Source organism: Calypte anna, chromosome 7 (genome assembly GCF_003957555.1).
Source record: "Calypte anna isolate BGI_N300 chromosome 7, bCalAnn1_v1.p, whole genome shotgun sequence".
Taxonomy (NCBI): Eukaryota; Metazoa; Chordata; class Aves; order Apodiformes; family Trochilidae; genus Calypte; species Calypte anna.
In genome coordinates, this window is record NC_044253.1 from 25,604,195 (window position 1) to 25,627,909 (window position 23,715).

The window sequence follows — 23,715 nt, forward strand, 5'->3', positions numbered from 1 at the left end:
TAAAACAAATAAATCACTTAATAGGTATAAAATCTTCTACTAAAAGTGTGTATGTAAAGACACTCCGTCAACAGAACCACACAGGAATTTTAAAACCAACATGCATACTTTTATATATTGAATATATATATATATATATGTATGTTGGGATATTTTAAATGATGAATACAGACCCAGACTCCAATTAGGATTCTGAGTAGAGTCTCTAAGACTGGTATAATAACAATCTTATTCTTATTTTATATAAATATATATATATATAAAATCTTATTATAAGACTGGAATAAAAAAATCAAAGACCCCCACAGGCAGAACACAACATAGCATGAACTGGTGAGTATCCAGGAATGGAAACGTGTTAGGTAGGGCTTTACGAGGGTTCTCAACAGGCAACAAAAATTTTTTCTCTTTGTCACATCATCAGATCATGTCATTTGCACTTTCACAGATTCTGTTCTTTTTTAAGAATCTGTCAGTATAAACTGTGCTACAAGACTTCACATCAGTAGCACTGGACAGGCTATAACACCAGCTGTGCTGGAGCTCAACCTCACTACCTTTGTTTTTTTATAATCTTCAGAAGATAATAGTTCTTCCCTAAAAAAGCAAATATAAAGTCTCCCTCCCATCAAATATCAAATACACTTGCAACTTCTTTTTCATGCCAAAATCACTTCTGTTAGGGACAGCTTTTACCCAATACATATAAAAAGCTATTCAATTATGTCTTAGTGATTCATCATAATATGGAACAGACTCAAACTAAGTTTCAGAAGCTCAGTTTAGTTCAAAACTATACATACCCTATAAAAATACAGTACCTAACTATAAAAAAATTGGAAAATTATGTTTTCAACTCATTTTATACAAGTATAAGACATTGGAATGGGGACCTCTGGCCTGTTTTTCACTGACTGCCAGCAGCAGTTATTCCAAGTCACACTGCGAACTATGGATGTTAAAAATAATAGTAATTAAAAAAAAAATCTTCAAAATCTTAGAAAAAATGGGCTGTTCAGAACATGGTACAAAATTTATACCTTTCTCAAGGGACAGCACTACAGCCTTGCACAAATCATAAAATACAGAAACATTTTTACACTTTAGGATGGGGTACAATGATCAAAACAAAAAAAAAGCATTTACATAAGCCTACTAATGTCTCCATAAACTTCAGCTGCTGGGTATAATTACACCACAGAGAGCTAGATTTGAGTACAATTAACATTAAGATTTAGAATTTCTAGATGCTGCTAGGACAAAAATGTTTGAATAGTTTTCATGGATAATTCATTTAGCTAAGACAACTAGCCTTCAAGTTTATAAAAGCATGGAATACAGTCCACAGAATATTAAGAATATAGTTCTAAACTATGTTTAGGACTTGACAGATTTCCTATAACCTTTCTTTGAAGACAGGGATGTAACTTCAGTTATCTTCAGGCCTAAATACCAGAAGTTCATGGACCAGCTCTTGAATTTTCTGTTTTCAGAGAACTTAACACAAAGTAGCTGCTTATGTGTGAAAGTTTTTTCAATGCTTAAACATTTTTGTACTCATCACCAAACCTTTAGCAAACCTATAAAACATGTTTCCTAAACATGATAGAACAGATGGACTAACAGGAAAATGAAAACCATTTTCAGAGTATGATTGGTTGCACTATCCTAAATGAAAAATAATCCTCAACATGGCCAAAAGCTCAAGATTTTCTCCTATATTACCCCTCCCTGTCAGTTCCTTTATGAAAAGTTCAGTGGGTTGTTTTAGATCTTAGAGGAAAGACAGCTGTAAAAAACAAAACAAAACAAAAAACAAACTTGAAATGTTTTCTAAACTAACACTGAATTACTGAGCATATTAAGAGTTATTTTTCCAGCCGGTAACTGATGGTTGGATTTTAAGAAATGAAGCTTTAGAGGAGGTGATAAACAAAGCTGTTTAGCCAGGTTCTGAAGGATGCTGGCAATCTTCCAAGGTATTTTATTTTATTGTTCTAATGCCTTAAGCATGTTAAATAGAAAAACTTCTTTCTGGTTAAATGTTATCCAAAAATTCAAAGACATAATTAACTCAACGTATGTACAACAGAGTAATTCACCTCAGTACTTAAAAAAAAAAAAAGACAACACACTGAGGGCTTGTGTACATAACCACATTTCTGAGAAAACTAACAATTTAACATTAAGATACATAATTAAACCAGCTGGTGGCACTACTGTGCCACTACTCTAGATTTAATGACAGCTGAGAAGCACTTCAGAAGTCTCCTTTTGTCCCTAAGAAACAAATTAAAATAGGGAAACTGAGTAAGCAGTATCCAATAGAGAGCTATATGATTGAAAAACTTATTTGAAAAGATAATTACTTTACTATTACTTTAATTTCAACTACATCAGCCTGTTGAACTTTTTACATTCCATCTTAAAGAATTAGAATCCCTATTTTCAAAAGAGAACTTGAGTTAAAAAGTTTAAACATAATTTTTGTAATTTTGTCCCAAAGTGGGACAAAGATGGAAAAGGAGAACTGAAATTTTTCTTTGTCAATTCTGAAATGATGTACTCATAAGCAATGTATAAAAGCACACAATCTAAAATTATGAATACTGTATTTTTAAAAATCAATTTTCTGCTGTCCTTTGCAATGATGGCTGCTTAGGGTGGAGAAAAGAGGGATGAGGAAAGACCTTAAGGGTCTCTACAGCTGTGTGAAAGGAGATTATAACACGATGGATGTTGGTCTCTTCTCCCAGGTAACAACTGAGAGGACAAGAAGTGGCCTGAAGTTTCACCAGGGCAACTTGGATATTGGGCAGCACTGGATATTAAGAAAGCTTCTGCACTAAAACAGTTACCAAGCAGTGGAACAGGCTGCCCAGGGTCAAAGTCACCATCCCTGGAGGTATTTTAGAATTTTTAGTGGTTGTTGAGATGATTTTAAAGGACTTTTCCACCCTAAATGCTTCTATGATTCTGTTCTCTTATATGATTCAATGACTGCAAAGAACAATCACTCTTCAGAAAAGTTAGGTAGCCTTGCCCAATGAATAACTAGAAAATAGGCAATGATCAAATTAAGATTAAAAAGCTTGACTGTAATGACATACATGGTTATTTTACTGCACTGCTGGGTTACTAATGAATCAAACTCAAGCCACTAATGTGATTTTTGTGTTGCAGGCAAATTGACACAATTATTGATGCAAACAGAAGCCTTAAGTTATATATGTCATAACTTACAGGAGCCAACTCAGCTTCCTCTTCTGGAAAGTAAACGGGATGCTTGGACTGACTGATAGAAAATCTCACAAAAAACAATGAAAATGTAGAAAAATAGGAAGGGGAGGATGCAAATGGGGTTAGATAGAAAAGGGACAGGGAAGGAAAGGCTTCATTATTTTTTGGAAGAGTGAAGAAAGAAGCAGTGATAATTAATTTTAGAAGAGGCATCAAAATGAGACTAAGAAGTTGCATTCGAATTTCTTATGGATAAATGATCAATGAATTAAAGACAAGAGAGATTAAGGCTCTCTCCTATGGGAGGAGAGGAGATATGAGAAGGGAGAAGTATGCATCTGACCAGAGGAACAAGGGAAACAGTCAACCTTAGATGACAGCACTTCAATAAAACATCTGCAGGCACACACAACACCCTTTTTCTACGTTTGTTGCAAATGCTGGCAACATTCTCTTTCCACAGTCATTTGCTCACTAAGCCAACAACTGAAAGCTAAATTCTTTAAACAGTACAAACAGTAAAAAATACTGTCACGTTGCACATTCTTATCTGCTTCCCATGTCAGTTTCTTCATACCAGTAATAATACACTCTGATGACTAAGTATATAATAAGAATGTCCAGAGCAGAGATTTATCTAATTTCCAGTTGGTCATGCTATTTTAGATCACCCTCATAGTGTAATTAATTTAAAAAGAAACAGAGGAAATATTTCTGTATTTTCATATGCTTTCGTAAGGGAAGGGGAAAAAAAAAAAAAGCTGACATTTGTGGCTCAGGACAGAATGTTCATGGTACTGTCAAGCTTCTGAGTTTCAAGTTGGTGAGGCATCAGAAAGTGAAAATTACGACACTAAGAAGTACTTAAGATTTCCACTGTGTTGTCCAATGTTTGCCCATTTTCTTTCAAAGGCACAGAAGTATTGGTGTCAGGCATGTCGATTTTGGTAACAAAGTTACACACTTAGAAGTTGGACATACACAAAAGGGGTTACAGGTTATTCTTATAAAAACCTCAGAAAAAGAAAATAAGACACTTGGAACCTGAAGAAACAGCATTAGGTAACAGAGCTATGCAATACTTTCACATATGTATTTTTAGTTTCTTATAAAAAATTTGACAAGCTATAACTTCTTAGACCAAAATTTTCCCTGATGGGTTACTGTTATAAGATGACTGCTGGTTGTTTACATTAGATGAAGTATTTCCAAGGGAGAAAGGAAAGCGTATCCTATTCGAAATACAGACATTTTTAAAGACCTCTGCACATCTGACCACAAAATAGCTTACTGACAGTGGTATCCTCAAAGACTTGCTTTGCATCGTCCCATGGGCAATGCTCAAAATTTGTCTGTGCAGAAGCCTCTGGAATTATAATTGCAGTCCATGAAGCCTCAGAGAAGTCTGGAGCATCACAATGAAAGGAACTCCGGGTTGCACCCTCTCACAGAGCACTGCCCAACCCTTCAGCTGCACTGCACACTCCTAACCTTAAAAAACTGACTGGCCAAGTTTGGGAATTCTTGGACCTTTGGTGGGAGATCACAGCAGCCTTTAAATTCTAGTTCCTGGCTGCTGCAGAGCATCCTGAAGGCAGACACAGGAAGTGAGAATCCGAAGCTGTTACTCCCTGCTCCCAAGGGGCCCAACCCTCTTCCTGGAACTCACACAACTCCATTTCACTGCAGGAAACTGGAATTTCCTAAGCCTAGGTGCTTGACTTTAAAAATAAATAAATGAAAAAATTATGTACATCAAGTATTCTTAACTACTAGGGATACTTAGAACTTCATGCCAGCTCTGATAGTTGAAACACACTGTAATTAAAGATAGGTGTCTATGGATATTGCCAATTAAGAAACTGCTGCATTGTGTTCCAGAGATGCACTACTTCTTAGTCCATGCAACTCCTGGGTCAGGTTACTTCCCTGTCAAACACAAGTTCCTTGAGACAGAGCAGGAAAGAAAGGATTTCAAAAGCTAGCAAACATTTTAGTTCAAGCTAAATTTCACCACTGGTTTTAGGACCAAACTGTCACAAAAAGAGACTGTCCTGACCTTCCCACATCTCCATCTGTGTGGGCAGCACTGGTTTTGAGCATGCGGTTCAGTGGATCAATGAATAACTAATTCAAAAGGATATTTTTCAGGCAGACCACAAGATGATTCCAACCACCAGACAGCTGCACAAATATTAGTTCTAATGCAAGATGGGGCAAGACTGTCCAGTTCAGCAGTACCATGGACCCAAATTAGCATAAACCAAACACAAAATCTCAAATGAAGTTTGTCTGCACTGAAGATGTTTCAAGCAGTGGAATTTTCCTAAAAGAAAAAAAAAAAAAAAAAAGAACCCCAAACCCACAAAGTATAATTTCACAGAAAATGATTGTCTGATCTGTTCAAAAGAGCTGCATTAAATGGAAGAATGGAAGAAGGAAAAAATCACCCCAAACTTTAGCAAGACTAATTAATGTGTAACTGCATCAGACACAGACTATTAGATACTTGATCCTGCAAAGGACTCTACCTGCAGCATAGAAAACAAGACATTAAAGCAGTCAATAAAACTAAGGCATAAAAGTAGACAGTTTAAATTGCTTTAGTGTGAATCTGCTGCCTTTTACACTGCTAAGTAACTGTATTAAGTAACATTTGCTTATATGTATGCTAACTTCTAAACTAAGAATCAGCCCTCAAAAAATGATTGTGCATATCAAATAATCTAAAGGCTGAGGGAGATGGGTCTCTTTATCTTGGAGGAGATGTGAGGGGTGACCTCATTAATGTTTATAAATATGTAAAGGGTGGGTATCAGGCTGCTGGATCCAGGCTTTCTCAGGGATGACCAGTGACAGGAGAAAGGGTAATGAGTACAAGCTGGAGTATAGGAGGTTCTGTAAGAAAAAGCTTTTTCACTGTGAGGGTGACAGAGCACTGGGAAATGCTGCACAGTGGAGTTTCCTTCTCTGGAAACATTCAAATCCTGCCTGGCCAGCACTAGGTGATCCTGCTCTGTCAGGGAGGTTGGACTCTAAGCTTTCCAGGTACCTTCATTCTGTGATTAATGATATAAATTTTTATTGATAAACCCTACCATAAACACCAGTATTTTTCCAGCATGAATACAGTGAGAATAATTTTAAAATGTGGCTATTTATACAGTACCAAATTCAATCTGTTTTTACAACTGATGAAATTGGTGATAGCCACCTCTGATCAGTGCATCTGAAGAGCCAAGAGGGAAAGCTAAAAAGATAAAATAAAATCACTGGACTGCAAACAGCTTCCATCAGCAACAGCAGCTGTTCCACTGTTAGCATTACTGATAGAACCACACATGTACATACGCAGAAGTCTAACCATTCTCAGAGGGTACCAGTTCAGCTGCCACCAGCTCACATTCTTTCCTTTTAACAGGCAGAGTCTACTGAACTGGAAAATGAAGGCTGAGGAGCTTTGGACTGTGTTCCTCTGTTAAAAAAGTTGGAACAGCTGGAGAACAGAAACCATCAAGTGCTTCGTATCTCCAGAAGAATGCGATGGAAGAAAAACCAAAAGGTAAATTCTAACTCTTATACTGTGACTTTGTTGGAGACAGTCACCTCCCTTCTGCCATGTGCAAAAGGCTATCAGGAAAGAAGCAGTTTTATCTGCTCTGAAGAAGCAGTTTTATCTGCAGATAAATGCATTTGGGACACCAGAGTTTGAGCCATTCAGTTGCAGTCCACAAAAGACTCCAACATCACAGAACTACCAGAAAGAAAAGCATTTAGGCACAGACAATGCCTTTAGTAATTCTGTAATTTGAGTTGATAGCAGTTTTGCCAGCCAGCTGTGTGAAACAAGATCTGCATCAGACTCTCATTTTCTTCTTCAGTCCAGGGAGGGAACTTTAAAGCTTATTTATCAGTGTGAGGCACAGCTGACAGGCAATCGAAAAAGATAAATACATTCTTATGTGTTTTACAGTTCCTGCTACACTTTAATTAGTGACATCCTACATGAAAAAAGTTAGAGTAAATTTTAAATTAGTGGCTACATAATAAGTTGGATACACTCATTGGAGAATCAAGATTTCCCAACATAAATATTATGTTTATGTTCCCATTTCCCCTTATTTTCAATCTGTATAACCCCCAATTTTTAAAACCTATCATTCCATGCATGTGCAGTAATTTCAACTTCTAGAATGTCTCCCTTGGACTGAAATTCAAAATTCTCAAAAAAATTTAACAGTTCTTCTCACCATTTTATTTGCAGATTCCATTAGTATTACGTGGAAAAAAAAAAAGAAAAAAGATTTAGGTGCTAGTTTTGCAGGTACTGGGAAAAGTGTATTAGTATTCTTTGTGCTCTAGTGCATCATAGGACAAAAACTGTTTCACTGGTATGCATAAGCCCCATGATGAATAGCCAAACATTGGATAAACATATCAGTTTATGAAATACAAACTATACTTTGGTAATCTCAGAGGATGTTTTGAGAGCCTCTAAAGACCTGGGAAGTGAAGAGTCTTTTTACATCTATTTCAAGAACATGTGAAAACTGGACAGCTCATCCTTCTTATGCTTCAAGATGGCATATATACTAAATTTCCCTTTACTGTGAACTTATTAAAAACACTTTGTGACTAATAGTTGGGAAAAAAAGAAAGAGGAAGAGATGATGTCATTTCAAATTAAGTCTTTCTGTTGACTATTTTCAGCTTAGGAAAAGGATAACTGCATACACTCCAGAATATACTCTGTGTACAAAACTGAAGGACACAACAGAAAATTGATGTCTTTTAAGAGTCTTTAGAAGAGGCACAAAACAAAGTCATGCCTTCTTTGCTGCATATGTGATTACTCTCTCAAATCAGACTAACATCCCTTTCATCTGATAACCACACAGAAAATGGAACAGCTGGAAAGCTACTCAAACTTGAGCTCCCAAAATACAAGTACCACCCTATTCCTCCAAGAGCTTTAGCTCTTAAAACCACAACTGTTCCTTAAGTCACCCACAAAAAATATGAGGTTCAGCAACCATTACATACATTAAATGTAACCATTTTAAGACATTGCTGCATACTAAAGACCATATATACTATGAGTTAATTTCTCTGTATACAGAAACAGCTGCATTTTCATACAATGTAACACTTAGTAGCCACACAGATCCTGTGATCTACAATAATACTCCATAGGTAGAAAAGCTGCTACCTTATGCCAGGATGTAGCAAGCATTAGTGGCAACGTGTCCACAAAAAAACCAAGGCAAAATCTCTCTGGAACACAAACTTTCCTTGTACCCATTTAAAGTTTTCCACTTTATCAGACAGGAGTTATTAGCCAATGCAGATATTTCTATGTGTGCTGAGTTTACATCACAACCATTACCTTCGTTCCCACAAAGCTCCCTTGTCTTCCCTGTGTCACGGTTTAATGCTGGGCCAGCAATTAACCGAATGACAGATGCTCTCTGTTACTCCCTCTCCCTGATAAAGAAAGGAGAATAAGGGAGAGAGACTTACAGGTTGGAAACTAAACTCCACAGCTTTAATAAAACAGCAATGATAAAATAGGAAAAGTTATTAAATATATAAAATATACACAAAAGTGATATCACGTTCCTTCTCCCAAATAATGCTCACGTCACCACCGAGGCTGCAGCATCCCTGGAGTTCCCAGGCTGGGAACTGCTCCTGGAGTCAGGAGCAGTAAGGAACTGGAGGCAGGAACACACAGAGTCAGGATTGACTCAGCACCTCAGGCAGACAAATGGATAAAAATCTCCCAGGATGCCAGCCATGAATGAAGAAGCAGAAAGAGGAAGGGAAGAAGGGGCCTGACCATTTGATGCCTCAAATATATACTGAGTATGACACAAATGGCAAGGAATACTCTGGTCAATTTTGGTCACCTGTCTAGTCTGCTCCTCCCTAAAGGAGGGTTGCAGGCATGGCTCCTTTACTCCCTCTCTCTTTCCAGAGCATAAGATGTTCCTCAGGATGGAGACTGACACCATTCTCTGGCTGTAACTACAAACACTGAGCATTATCTCCGTACGTAAGTCAGACTCTCTCAGCTGTGCCAAGGGGGTTACTGACACAAAGAACTCTGTCATGTTGGGAGGGAGGAGGATGATGCTGTAATGTGTTGGACCAGATGGCAGACTTCACATTTATCTGCAACCTCTTCACAGGGCAGATGGACAGTAACAATGCCTGTCCATTAATGGACCCTTTCACTGATCAGACAGTAGCTACATGAGTATGATGTCTGTTCTCTCCTTACTACTTTATTCTCGAATTGCTCCTGCACAGTTAATTGAAAACAAAGATAATTTCTTGGTGGCAGAGGGACCAAAGGAAGTAGATAATATGGGTGTGTGGAGGGGAAAGTGTTACAGTTTAGCACTCTGGGCAGATGAAAAACCAGGGGACAGAATTGCTCTCTATTAACCCCCACCTAACCCCTCCAACTCTCAAGGGAAGATAAAAAGGGAATAAAGCTGAGAAACTTAAAAGTTGGAAATTAAAACTGAAGCAGGCTTACTAGTACAGGAGAAGGGCAGTAACACACAGGATAAGGAACAAATACACAAATATATATATATATATACAGCCGATCTCGGGTCTGCCTGACTTTGTTTTATAGAGTATGGCAGGAAAGAGGAAGGAATATTGACCCCTTTGTGTTTCACTACTCTTGGATCCCTCAGGGTCCTAAGAACATCTTCTTTAATTCCTCATACTCACTTTAGTTCTTCCACTCAGACTATGACAGAGAGTCACACAGTCATCATTTCCTGTGCATTTTACTCATGCTATTACATCACTCATTTGGTCTACATACCAGTAAAGTATCCCACATTCAGAAATTAACATTTTAAGTTTTTGCCACTCATTACACAACTAAAAATACTGAAGAAAAAAATGTAGACACTGTAACCAATTTAAGGAAGAACACTGTTCAAGCACAGATTTAAGAAATAATTTTGTTGAAGACAACTTTCAATTTAGAAAAAATTACAGGAGGTTAAGGTAGAAACAGATTTTCTTACTCAGCATTGCTTTGAGAAAACTGAACTTAACAAAAAAACCTCAGTGCAGACATACAACACCTGGTACCACGAAGAGAAGATATTGAGACTTTGAAAACATTAATGTCCACAGCATCCAAAGAGATATTGTTAAGAATTGTTAAGAAAGGGAGAAAATTAAGCAAATCATGGCAACAACTATGAAAACCATTTTAGATAACCCAGAGAATTCCATTCAAGTCCCTTGAAAGTGGCATTAAGACAAATTCAGAATGAGAACAACAGAGATGATCCTGGCCAAGAGGACCACCAAGAATTGCCATGTCATGATGCTGATGTGTCTTCAGTCATAGGAAGTTAATACAGTACAGACTCCTGCGAGGAGGAAAACAAAGACAACACCACTAAGGTGCCTGCCCACCTGCTCAGGCAAAGATCTGAAAACTCCATTACCACCAATGGGTGTATTTCTGCTCTCCCTTCCAGCCTCCAGTTCTTGGCTACCATTCCCTCTTGCACACCAGCACACCTGAGACCCCTCTGAACCTATGAAAATCCCACAAATAACACAGAACAAGTCTTAGAATAAAGTGGTAAATTTTGGTATATTAAGTACCAGAAAGCACCAAAGCTGGTGCCAAAGGGAAGAGATGAGACAGTGTAAGTGAGAGCTTTGAGGAAGGAAGGAAGAGAGAAAAGGGAAGTCATATACTTCCATTTTTTGATGGATGTGGAATTGCAGTCTCTTTCTATAATGTTTGCACCACTATTAGTCAGAAAGAACACTAAACTATACATACCTTCAGTGGGCCAGTGCATGGCAGTTCTTTATTGGCATTTAACTCTGGCATCTTTAGGACAGAGAGCTCTTAAATACATAGCAGAATTATTTTGGAAGACATAATACTGACATTAATAACTGCAAAGCTTAATTTCATTTTTCAGACAAGCACTTCCTCCTATCAAAATAGTCTTCTGTTTTACTTAGTTTTATTGGAATCATAAGGAAAAAAGCAAAACATCATGCTGAGGAAGAAGATAACTGTTTAAAGTACCTAAACTGCCTGGAGAAAACAGAAAGGACTAGTCAAAGGGTCAGAGCTGTCAAGACAGCTCTCTCTATAGCAAGAGCCATAGCAGCAAAAAAATTATTTTAAAGGTCAGCTCAGCTGTAGTCATTCTCAAGAAAGAAAGACAAAACTAAAAGAACTAACTGAAGCACTATCTGAGAATACCAAAACTCAGAACAAAGCTGCCATGGCTTGACTCCTCTGTGTTCCATGAAGGAATAGCACCTCCTGCTCTCTGCATAAAACCTGAGTTTTTTTCCTGAGGGGAACTAGAACTTCTTCGAAGTATTTCCTCAGAGGGATGTCCATTATTAGAAATGGCACCACTGAGTCAACTGTGTAGGTGGGAGAGCAGGAGGGCAGAATTTAGCCCTACTAGGAAAAGATGCTTTGGTTCACAACCTAGCCATGAAGATTAATAACCCTCCTAACCAGTTATCTCACACTACATGAATGAAAGAGGAAATAAACTCCTTTGTTGGTAACCCAGTGATTCTACCAAAGAAATACAGGATTTCCATCCATTTTTAAATTGAATGTCATTCAAAAACTACCACCACAGAGTCTGTCACAAATTCCAAGCAAATTTGCTTTTCCTCTTTTCCATTCACCATTAATTAAAAAAAAAATGTTGTTTCACAATATTAAGTCCCATCCCATAACAGTTTTAATACTGTTATTATTATTACTGCTAATTTTATATTGTTAATAGTGTATTCTGGAAAGATTTTCTCAGAGTTGAACACCTTCCTCAGGCTACTGAATTTAAAAATAGGGCGAAAAGAAAGCAGCACTACTAAGTAGTGTAAAGGTTTCTGCTCTAATGAGGAGAGCTGAATCTGCCTCTCACATTACTGAGGTTTCCTGGTTACCTCCTTCACTCCTTCAAAGGAGCCATTCTTTTCAACTTACCTAGGCAGAGAAACAATAGCCACACTCTTATCACATTCTTATCACAGAATCACAATGTTTTAGGTTGGAAGAAACCTCCAAGATCATCCAGTCCAACCTTTGTCCAACACCATAATCTAACTACTAAACCATGTCCCTAAGGACCAGATCCAAATGCCTTTTAAGTACCTCCAGGTATGGTGACTCCACCACTGTTCTGGGCAGGACATTCCAATGCCTGACAACCCTCTCAGTGAAAAAATGTTACTTAACATCCAGCCTAAACCCCCCCTGGTGCAGCTTCCATCCATTCCCTCTGCTCCTATCACAGTCACTCAGGAGCAGAGGCTGTTTCCCTCCTCACTTCAACCTCCCTTGGGGCAGTTGCAGAGAGGAATGAGGTCTCCTCTCAGCCTCCTCTTCTTCAGACCAAACACCCCCAGCTCCCTCAGCTGCTCCTCACAGGACTTGTGCTCCAGGCCCTTCATGAGCTTCCTTGCCCTTCTCTGGACACTCTCCAGCACTTCCATGTCCCTCCTATAGTGAGGTGCCCAGAACTCAACACAGTGCTCAAGGTGCAGCCTCACCAGAGCTGAGTACAGAGGGATGGGATCACCTCCCTGTTCCTGCTGGCCACAGTGTTCCTAACACAAGCCAGGATGCCATTGGCCTTCTTGGCCACCTGCACACTGCTGACTCATATTGAGTCAAGTGTCAACCAATACCCCCAGGTCCCTTTCCAACTCACAACTAACGACACTTTCCCAGGTCTGTAGCTCACCATGGGATTGTTATGATCCACGTGTAAGACCTGGAACATTTGGCCTTGTTAAACCTCACAGAATTAACCTTGGCCCATTGGTCCAACCTGTCCAGGTCCCACTCTAAGGCTTCCCTACCCTCCAGCAGATTGACACAGCCACCCGTTGGTGTCATCTGCAAATTTACTGAGGGTACACTCAATGCCCTCAACTCATTAATGACGATATTAAAGAGAAGAGTCCCCAACAATGAACCCTGGGGGACACCACTTGTGATGGGTCACCACCAGATTTAGTTCCATTCACTACACTTCTTTCAGCCTGACCATCCAGTCAATTTTTCATCCAATGCAGAGTATATTTATTGAAGCCAAGTGCCATAAGTTTCTAAAGAATGCTATTAGAGACAGTGTCTGAACTTACAAAAGTCCAGCCCTTCCCTCATTCACTAGGTGATTCATCCTGTTCTAGAAGGAGATCAGGTTGGTCAGACAGGACCTACCTTTCATAAACCCATCCTGACTGAGCCTGATCACCTGGTTGTCTTGTACGTACTATATGATGGCACTCAAGATGACCTGCTCCATAACCTTCCCTGGTACCAAGGTCAAACTGATAGGTCTGTAGTTCCCCAGATCATCCTTTTGGCCCTTCTTGTAGATGAACATTACATTTGCCAGTTTCCAATCTACTGGGACCTCCCCAGTTCTCCAGGACTGTTGATAAATAAGGGAGAGTGGCTTGGTGAGCACTTCTGACAGCTCACTTAGTACCCTCAGGTGGGTCCCATCTGGTCCCATGGATTTGTGCACATCCATGTGGCACAACAGGGCACTGATCATTTCCTCCTGGACTATGGTGGTTTCATTCTGCTCCCCATCTTGGTCTTCCTATTCAGGGAGCTGGACTTTCAGGGAGCAATTGGCACTGACAAAGCCTGAGGCAAAATGAGCACTCAGCAGTTCAACCTTTTCCTTGTCCTCAGTCACAGGTTTCCCTCATTGGAGGGAGGGAAGTACTACTGTCTGAGGGAAGTACTTGGCTGGGTGGTCAAGCAGAGGGAGGATAATCTCCCTAGCTCTTCTTTTACTGTTTATGTATTTATAGAAACTTTCTATTATCTCTAATGACACTAGCCAGATAAAATGCAAGCTGATCTTTGGCCTCTGTAATTTTCTTCCTACATATCTTTGCAGCAACTCTGTAATCTTCCTGAGTTGCCTGCTCTTCCTTCCATAGCTGATAGACTTTCCCTTTTTTCCTGATTTCTGCCCAAAGCTCCTTGCTCAGCCAGGCTGCTCTTGTACCACGCTGGCTCATTTTAAGATGCACAGGTACAGTTTGTGCCTGTGCCTTAAGGATTTTCCTCTTGAGGATCATCCAGCCTTCCTGGGCATCTTTGTCCTCGAGGACTATAGCCCAGGGGATACCATTGAGCAATATCCTAAACTAATCAAAGTCTGCCCTCTGGAAATCCAGGGAAAAAGTTCTGTTGATCTCCCTTCTTATTTCCCCAAGAATTGAAAACTCAGCCATCTGATGGTCACTTTGTCCAAGACAACCACCAACCTTCACATCTCCCACTGGTCCCTCTCTGTTCACTAACGGTAGTGCTAGCAGTGAGCTCTCCCTAGCTGGCTCAGTCACCAGCACTGTTAGGAAGTTCTCTTCCACACACTCCAACAATCTCTGGGACTGCTTCCTGTCTGCAGTATTGTATTTCCAGCAGACATCTGAGAAGTTGAAGTCTCCCACAAGAACAAGGGGAAGCAAATCTGAAACCTTACCCAGCTGCTTGTAGAACACTTCATCAACCTCCTCACCCTGGCTGGGTGGTCTATAGCAGACCCCTAACAATGATATCTGTCTTGTTGGTATTCCCCCTGATTCCTACCCATAAGCATTCAGCTCCATCATCAACACAATCAAGACAGGCAAGACCTTCCCTAACACCAAGGGCCACACCCCCTCCTCTCTTTCCATTCCTATCCCTGCTGAAGAGCCTGTAGCTGTTTAACCCAGCACACCAGCCATGGGACTGATCCCACCATGTTTCTGTAAGGGCAATAAAATCACAGTTTTCTTGCTGAACAATAGCTTCAAGCTCTTCTGCCTATTGCCCATGCTGTGTGCATTAGCATAAATGCATTTTAGTTGCTGCACCTTTCTGTATGGGAGATCTACTCCCTTTTTTGGACTTTCTCCAAGTTCCTTAGAGGAAGTTTCTCCAAGCTTCCTTTTTCTCCAGGTATTCTCTTGGAGTTTATGGGAGGCAATCACTTGGTTTACAAGGGCAACTCACATCTTTGTCAGAACAGCTTTTGGGGTAATTTTAAGCCTTGCAGTCAGTGACTAAGAGCTCAGAAAACAACTGAGAAAGCTACTGCCATACTTCCAGCTATACAGATTAGCTTCCTCTGAAGACAAAGCAACTTCTTGACCTCTGTCTCTTGATTCACCAACATCAAGTTACTGCAGGTGGTTTGTTGATTACTCATACCATGTTAGGAACAGAAGAATCCAACTGACAAGAAGGGCAGCCCTCAAGCAGATCACTCCTGAAGTAAAAGAGGCTAAGATCTAGAAGACCTGGAAAATTTCCTGCAGAAAACATCCAGCATTTTTAAAAATTAAGAAAGGCCAAAGTTCTTCTTGGGCTATGCAAGTTGCAGAAGTGATTGATTCAAGTAAGTCATCTTTTTAGCCCTATACAAAAATGCAGTATTGCCTAACTTTCAACATAAAAAGTTATCATAATAAGTAACAGATTGAAAAAAAAACCAACAAAAATGAGCCCTGTCATACCACAGATAGAACACAATTGACAAACAAACAACAGTATAATCAATGATTGTCAAAGGCTGCCCCCAACACTAAAGCCTACAGCAATAATGCAAAGGTTTTCACTTTCCCTTTCTACTTCTGGTTTTGTTTCACTCAGTATGAATCTCCAATAAAATATACTGAACATCAAACTGTTATACAAAAGATGAGTTGATCATTACACTGACAAGTCTGCACCATTCACTCTTTACATCAGATGAACTTTTGCTGCGGATGGGTAGAGGCATGCATTCAGCACAGCTCATTCAAATTAGCCTGAATTCTTGATTAGAATAAAGTCAACTTGTTCCATTTTTCTCCCATAAAAGAGAACATGAATGTCAGTACAGCTGATATTTCTAACAGGCCAGTTTTCTGTTCCAGATAATATTTCTACAGGACAGCTTCTAGTTTATGTTCTCAAAATTCACTGGAGTATTTTCCCAATTTCCTCACAGAAGTCACAAGCACTTTCAATATTCCCCAAACTGGCTGTGATATTACTGACAAGGTGCCTCTGCTGAAACAATGCTGAGGCACCAAAAACCCATGAACATCTCCTAATGCTGCATATCCCAGCCTAGCTGTTTTTTCCTGCGTTGCATATGCATTCAAAGATTTCTCCCTGTCTTACGTTAGATGAGAATATTACATAGCAGCAAATTACTGATACAATATAGTTCCAAACAGGCACTTATATTGCTCTATATTTTTCAGGTATTACGTGTATTGTAGCAGCAATACAGTCCTGTCAGCTGTACTTCTTTTTTTCCACAGCTGTATGCTCCTTGGACTTAAGTTAAAAGCAATGAAAGAGATTTACTTAGAATAAAAACATTAACTATAAAACATTAAGACCCATAACTGGATTAGTTGGAGAAAGAGATGGGAAAAGCCCTTAAAAAAGCCAAACCAAAGCAAAACAAAACCAAAAAACCCATTCTTTAAAAAGACACAGAAACAAAACCAGAGAAAGAAGTAAAGAAGTATCCAAAGTATCCACAGCACATGCAGTCCATGCAAAAGCAATCTTAATCTTTAATCAACCCCACTGCACTGAGGATGTTTAGCTGGGAGTGCCAGCCTGCGAATGTCTGCGAGGGGGGGAGGAAAAAGAAGAGTTTGAAGATAAAAACCCCAAACCAAAATCTTGGATTAATGACAATCTACCTCAGTGATTGGCTGCCCTTGTGATTTCAAGTCCAGTTCCTGAGGTCTTGTCACCTTATCGATATCCAATGAGTCCATGCTGGAAGCTGCAGAGGTTATGCTTGAACGGGAGGAATTACTGATGGAGCGCACCTCAGCATCACTCACTGTGCCAGCAGATGCTGTCCTCCTGTGCTGAGAAGTGACCACTGGTTTGGTGTCTTCTGCTACAGACTGCTGGGCTGCCTCATCCATGCTCAGAGAGGCCTTTTCTAGCTGTGCAGTGATGTCATCCAAAGACACATTGGCATGTGATGGTTTAGTTGCCCTGCCTGATGAGGAGGATAATCCCTTCATGCTGCTGTGCTTAGCAGCAGGCCTGCTAGCAGGTGGCTTCTGAGCTTTGGACTCCGTGGCAAGGCGTTTCACTGCAGCATTGTTTGCAGAATGAGACCCAATGCTGCTGAGCTCCTGCTCGATGGAACAGAGATCAGCCATGAGGGCATCCAGATCCACAGTCTCCCCCTGATTCAGCGCTTCTGCAACAAACAAGGGTTTGCAGTACACGCAGAGTTAGTTCACTTGTCTGGGCAACTCTTCACTTTGTGTTATCAAATTTTAAAATTAGGGTACGTAAGCTGTATTTGTCTCTGCCCATCTGTACTGCAAATTCTCTTCTGATTGCCATTTGCCTAATAGTCTTTACTGGTCTAAGATCAATTAAAAAGAAAACCAAACAACCAAACAAAATCAAGTTAAATACATCTTCCAAGAGGAGAACTCTACAAATGTTCAGATTATATTTGAAAAATTTAAACGGTTGTCCCATGAGCAGAACCTAAGAACGTATTTGCATAATATCATCCCTCAACTTTTCAAGAAAGTGTAGGTGTTTCACCAAGCATTTTGTGCTAAAACGTACCTAACACTGCTTTAAACCAAACAAGCAACAAAAAGTACTATATAAAACACTACAGACATACTCAGTTCTTTAAGGCTTCTTGCATTACAGCTAGGGGAAGCTATTTTAAATAAACACAAAGAAAACGATGATTTTTGTTCAATGCAAAAGCACTCTGTGGCTATATTCCTGCATCCTGTCCCACAAATTAAGATGCTTTCTTCCTGTTTAACAGATATTCATCAATTCATTCTTTCATAAGATAATGAACAAGTCTCATGTTCAAACATGAGACTACAATTCTCAGATACCAAGGGCTACAAAATATACTGTTTTAGGGTACTCAAAATTCTGTGCCATCAGGAAGTAATGCTTTCAGCAAATGTGTTCACACAGCCAGAAGTCTATTTAAACATTCTTATATTTTTCAGTTCTCACTTATAGGTGGAACAGGTCTTTTTTCCTAATTTAACATTTGAGGGGGTAAATAATTCAACAGACCATTCAAATTGTACATGGAGAAGCGATATGAGAAGTTGGCAAGATTGGTTTCCTGACGGAGAGGTGACCTTTTCATTGGTGCCACAGGCTTGTCTGTGTCCAAACTCTGAAAAAGACCAAAAAAAGGGCACTATAAAGTTTGACAAGGAACTGGACAAGCAAATCTTCAAGATTAATTAAAATTAATTTTCTCTAGGATAAGTTTTTTAAGAACCCCTGACACACAAAGAACTTTTCTTTTTCAGGCTTTAGAAAACACATCACTATACCAACAGAGATTTAGCTTCAAATATTCAATGGAGAAAACCTCTTAAGACACACTCCATTTTTTTTTAATAACCAAAAGGATGGAAGCATATTACAAATGCATTTTTAACTGGTGTTATAAACCAGCTCATTTTAAAGCAGTCAGCTGGCTTGCCTCTACTACCTTTTTCTGCAGTGAATTCTACAAGTATCTAAACATATTCAAACTGTAGCCTCCTTTCAAAGAAATGCATCATTACCTTAAGAGAATAATTATGGCCTAAGCACACAGAAGGTTTAATAAAGTGGAATTCTCAATTGAAAAGGTATTAGGTATTTTGAATTGGCAAATGCAGACACTCTTGTCAATAAGCATTTCCTAAGAGAATTTTTGTATTGTGAAAGCAATCCCTAGTCAGTTTACACAGAATTATTTTTTCTAGGAAAATTATTTTTCTTAGAAAAATATTTCTAGAATTACTTTTTCAGGTTAAAAACTAAAAAATAGAGAAGACATCTTTCTACCCAATACATCAGACTGTTATGTCATGAAGGGTAATAAGGGCAAGCTCCAAGAGAATTAAATTTCTCACCTTAAGCATTTTATTTCCCTTTCCTACAGCTTTAGTCAAGCCTTTGTTAAAAATCAAATGCACTATTTTTTCCTGAATATTATTTTTGCTGAACTCCCTTCTGCTCTTAGTTTGGCTTGAACTTCAAAAAGAAATCACTTTTTTAGGAAGTCTTTTACTTAATAAGGAGAAGCCAATTATGCAGCCTTATCGTCCATCAGGTGGAAAGAATCCCTCATCTCTACCACCTCTGATGGAGCTCACATATTGTCCCACACAAAACAGCTGAAGAAAAAAAAAAGATGCCTATAGTCCTAAAGGTAGAAGTGAAAGTGGAGACAAGAGAGTCGAGCTCGTGCTCATTCCTTCAGACTGAACCCACACACTGCAACAAAAGATTTCTTGTAAAGCAAATATATTCTGGTTAAAAGCATTTAAAATGTGTTTTACTGAACTTAGTCATAATTAATTAATTTCACATCCTTGGAAACACATGTCATATCTTCTCACTGTAATCCAAGCACATTCTCCATAACACATTATGCTGTTAAACCATCAGTTTTGAGAACTACTGGAAACTGCAACAGCACTCAAAGCTTAGTTCTGAATTGTAGAGAAACAAGATAAACCAGGTGCCTCGAGTTGCCAAAGAGTGGGTGTGAGTCCACCTGTGCCTGATTAGGACAGGCCCCCTATTACCAGGGGACCAATAAAGGGGGGACACACACCCACAGAGAGAAGCTCACTCTGGTGCAAGGTAGTGCAGAGGCCAGCAGCTCCTCGAGCCTCAGAAGCAAGAAAGGCTCTTCCCGCTACACTGAATGATCATGAGAAGCAATGTAGTATTTCCTTCCTTTAAGCTGCACCACAGAGCAGGATAACTAGACCAGGATAAATGTTAATCCACTCTGCATCAGTGCAAAACACTGCTGCAAATGTTGTGACTACATTTTCTAATGATTTTATTGGAACAACAGTTACAAAGGAAGAAGATAATTCAAATGATCTCATGAGAATTTTAACAATTACAAATATTTTTAAAAAAACTTCCATCTGGAACGGAATCTGAGTCTTGGTTTCAATGCCCCCAAAATAAACATTTAAGAAACCTAAAAAGGAAGTAGAGTTTAAGATATTCAGCCACAAAACCACTTTTCCTCCTACTGCTTTTAGTGTACAGCTGATAAATAGCAAAAAAATGCTGAGACTACAGAATGCACTTTGGAGCTCATGAGCTCCAATCACCTTCCTTTATTGGGGCAGCTGGCTGCAACAAGACAGGATCACTTTCCAAACAAATGGACTGAAACACAACTAACTGCATGAACTTGTTTCTTCTACAAAATCATACCAGGTCACTCAAAGATTTTGGGCAAATATAATTTCTGAGAAGTCCTGAAAGACAGAAGAGCTACCATGCTGCAGATGACCCTTAACTATCTGTTAGTAGGTTTTAAGAGTTGTGCATGGATGAGCCATAATGTCAATATGTCAACAGTGTAGCTATAAGCCCCAATATATATGCCCCAGGCTGCTCAGACCTGAAAAAAATGTGGAGGAAAGCAAAACATTTCAGACCAATTGCCCATTGTGCTTCTCTGAAGATCTTCACTCAAGGTAATTTACAGAGCCCATAACTTCAAAGTGGCTCCCACTTACCATGAAAAATCATTCACAAGGTTAAAAAAGAAAACAAAAAATTATGATATACAGCTTTATTTCACACTGCCTTCCATTAATCTGAAAAGGCAGTTTTCTTTATTGAGCTGCATGCACAAATTCAGGAAAAAAAAATCCCCTGGAGTGTTCTCTACATTTAGATCTTGCAGGCAGAAATTTAACCAGAAGGTAACATTTCGAATTCAGGCTCATGTCTGTTCTCACATAATTAGCTCAATTTTCCTTCAGTCTTTGAGTAAGAACAAGATGAGAAAAGTTGCCTCTTCCCTAGCTTACTGCAACTTGTGGTACGTGCGTCCATCCACATAACTAAGGAAGAAGACAAACTCATGATACTTAGTAAAATATCATTCTGTGACATGATCAAAACCTTCCTAACCTGTGTGAGTTTGTCCAGTTCTCCCAGCCATGCCCCAAACATCTTGTCCAGATCCTGATCTTCCTTGTCACTATCTTCTTCTGCACCATGGTCAAGTTCTTCATCAGATAACTGCTCCATCTGAAAAATAATAAAAAAATAACAATACTCAAATTGTCTCACTGTTTAAGAAAAGTTGCGTTTTAGTTTCTGAAGGAGTATTCTGAAGGCAAAGCACGTCTTTCCATAAGCTTTATAAAAATTGCATACATTCATACTTTATTATCCTGCCCAAATGTAAAGAGGTAGTATGAAAGCTACAATGGATTATTACAAACCTATCCTTGCAGCTCACTTTTGTGAGAAAAAGATGAACAACAACATCCACAATATTTAACATACTATCAGAAATTATTTCATGCTAACCTTGGACATGCATTCACTGGAAGCTGTTGTTGGCAAAGTCTATTGACTTTGCATTACAAAAATTCAACTCTGGTCCAAGGAATTCAGCTGACTGCAGTTAAGCAACACCACTCAACCCACAGGAAGTGCAGTCTCAATGCACTACAAATAGCTGACTCTACACATCTGTAAACAGAAAATACTTTAACAAATCACAGAAAATGCCAGCAATACATCCCATGAGATAAGTTCAAATCTTGGACACTGTCCAGATCACTTCAGTGATGCTGCTGCACAATTTTAACCCAACATAGAAACTCCTCCTGGAAGCCAAGTGTCACCATTACAGCTATCAGACCCCCCTTCAACCAACATATTTGAGTGACCAAGATAAAGACTTAATGCTCTCCACAGGTTATCTGTTATCATCTTGAAGAAATTAATCTTTTGTTAAACAAGCCTCCGTTCTCTTCCCCGTTTATGCTCTCCAAGCCACTTAGTCACTTGGGAGAATTATAAGAATGTTGTCAGGATACATAGGAATGCAACAACGAAGGCCAAAGACCTCTTAGAATTAAATACATAAAAGGACTTAAATCCAGCAAAGAGAACAAGAAGGTCTTCTTCAAATACATCAGCAGTAAAAGGAACAGGGAAAATGTGGGCCCACTACTGAATGAGATGAGATAAGAGCCCTGGTAACAGAAGATGAAGAGAAGGCAGTGTTACTGAATGCCTTCTTTGATTCAGTCTTTACTGCTAAGCCAGCCCTTGGGAATGCTAGACCCTGGAACTAAGGGAGAAAAACTAAAGGAAGGAACACTCTCCACTGGTCGGTGAGGATTGGGTTAGGGATCATTTGGGTTAGGAAACATACACAAGTCCATGGGTCCCAATGGGATGCACCCATGAGTGATGAGAGTTGGATGATGTCATTGCTCTACCACCCTCCATCATTTTTGAAAGATGCTGGAAAACAGGAGAGGTGCCTGGGGGCTGCAGGAAAACCAACGTCACTTCAATCTTCAAAAACGGCCAAAAAAGAAGACCCAAGGGGACATCATGTCTGACAAATCTTATATGATGGTGTGCCTGAATGGGCAGGTGCAGGGAGAGCAGTGGATGCTGTCTATCTTCACTTTTAGCAAGGCTTTTGACACTGCCTTCCATAACATCTTTGTGGGTAAGGTTAGAACGTGTGTTAAAAGAGCGGACAGTGAGATGGACTGAGAACTCAACAATAGAGTTCAGAGGGTCATGATCAATGGTGCAGAGTCCACTTGGAGCTCTATGACTAGAGGTGCTCCTCAAGGGTCAATACTGGGTCCAGTCTTTTTCAACATCACCATCAATTTCCTGGATGAGAGGACAGAGTGTACCCTCAGCAAGTTCGCTGATGATACCAAACTGGGAGGACTGGCTGCTGCACCAGGAGGCTGTGCAGCCACTCAGCAAGATCTGGAGAGACTGGGGAGCTGGGCAGAAGGGGATCTAATGAGGTTCAAAAAGAGTAAGTGTAGAGTCCTGCACCTGGGGAGGAATAACACCATGCACCAGTACAGATTAGGGGTTGACCTGCTGGAATGCAGTTCCATAGAGAAGAACCGTGGAGTACTGGTGGACAGTAAGTTGGCCTAGAAGGCCAAGGGCATCCTGGGGTGCATTAAGAAGAGTGTGTCCAGCAGTTCAAGGCAGATTCTCCTCCCCCCCCCCCACGTACTCTCTCTGGGGTGTATCAACACTCTTAGATGCAGGTTCTGGGGGGGAAAAACTCAGGGGAAAAAAACATCACAAGCAACAACATGGGAATGATCACCAACCATTGAACAGTAAATCCTACAGATGTGCTATGGACATCCAGGAGCCACGAGAAAAGATTACCACCAAGGGCTACAAAGAAAATTCATGGTGTGCTGTACAGCTTGATTTGGTCAACTTGTGGGCTATGTAATAATTTGCTACATAGCTTTTAGAAAACACAAGCTTATACTTCATAAATTTAAAAGCAAACTTTCTAAATGCTAGTCTTCAGGAAAAGACAAATCTTGGTCTGAAAAACAGTGTTGCAGAGTTCACCTGGTGAGAGA

The 23,715-nt window shown here is 39.6% G+C and overlaps 1 protein-coding gene across 1 annotated transcript in view; it reads right to left on the bottom strand.

The window, feature by feature from the left end:
* The window catches only part of RAPH1 (Ras association (RalGDS/AF-6) and pleckstrin homology domains 1), a 94,397-nt gene that overhangs the window by 40,123 nt on the left and 30,559 nt on the right, over nucleotides 1-23,715 (bottom strand). The window contains exons 2-4 of the mRNA XM_030454034.1: nucleotides 21,245-21,364; nucleotides 18,368-18,473; nucleotides 16,987-17,504 (exon numbers count right to left, since the gene is read on the bottom strand). Of these exons, the coding sequence (XP_030309894.1) occupies nucleotides 16,987-17,504; nucleotides 18,368-18,473; nucleotides 21,245-21,364 (744 nt within the window). The remainder of the gene's footprint in view (nucleotides 1-16,986; nucleotides 17,505-18,367; nucleotides 18,474-21,244; nucleotides 21,365-23,715) is intronic.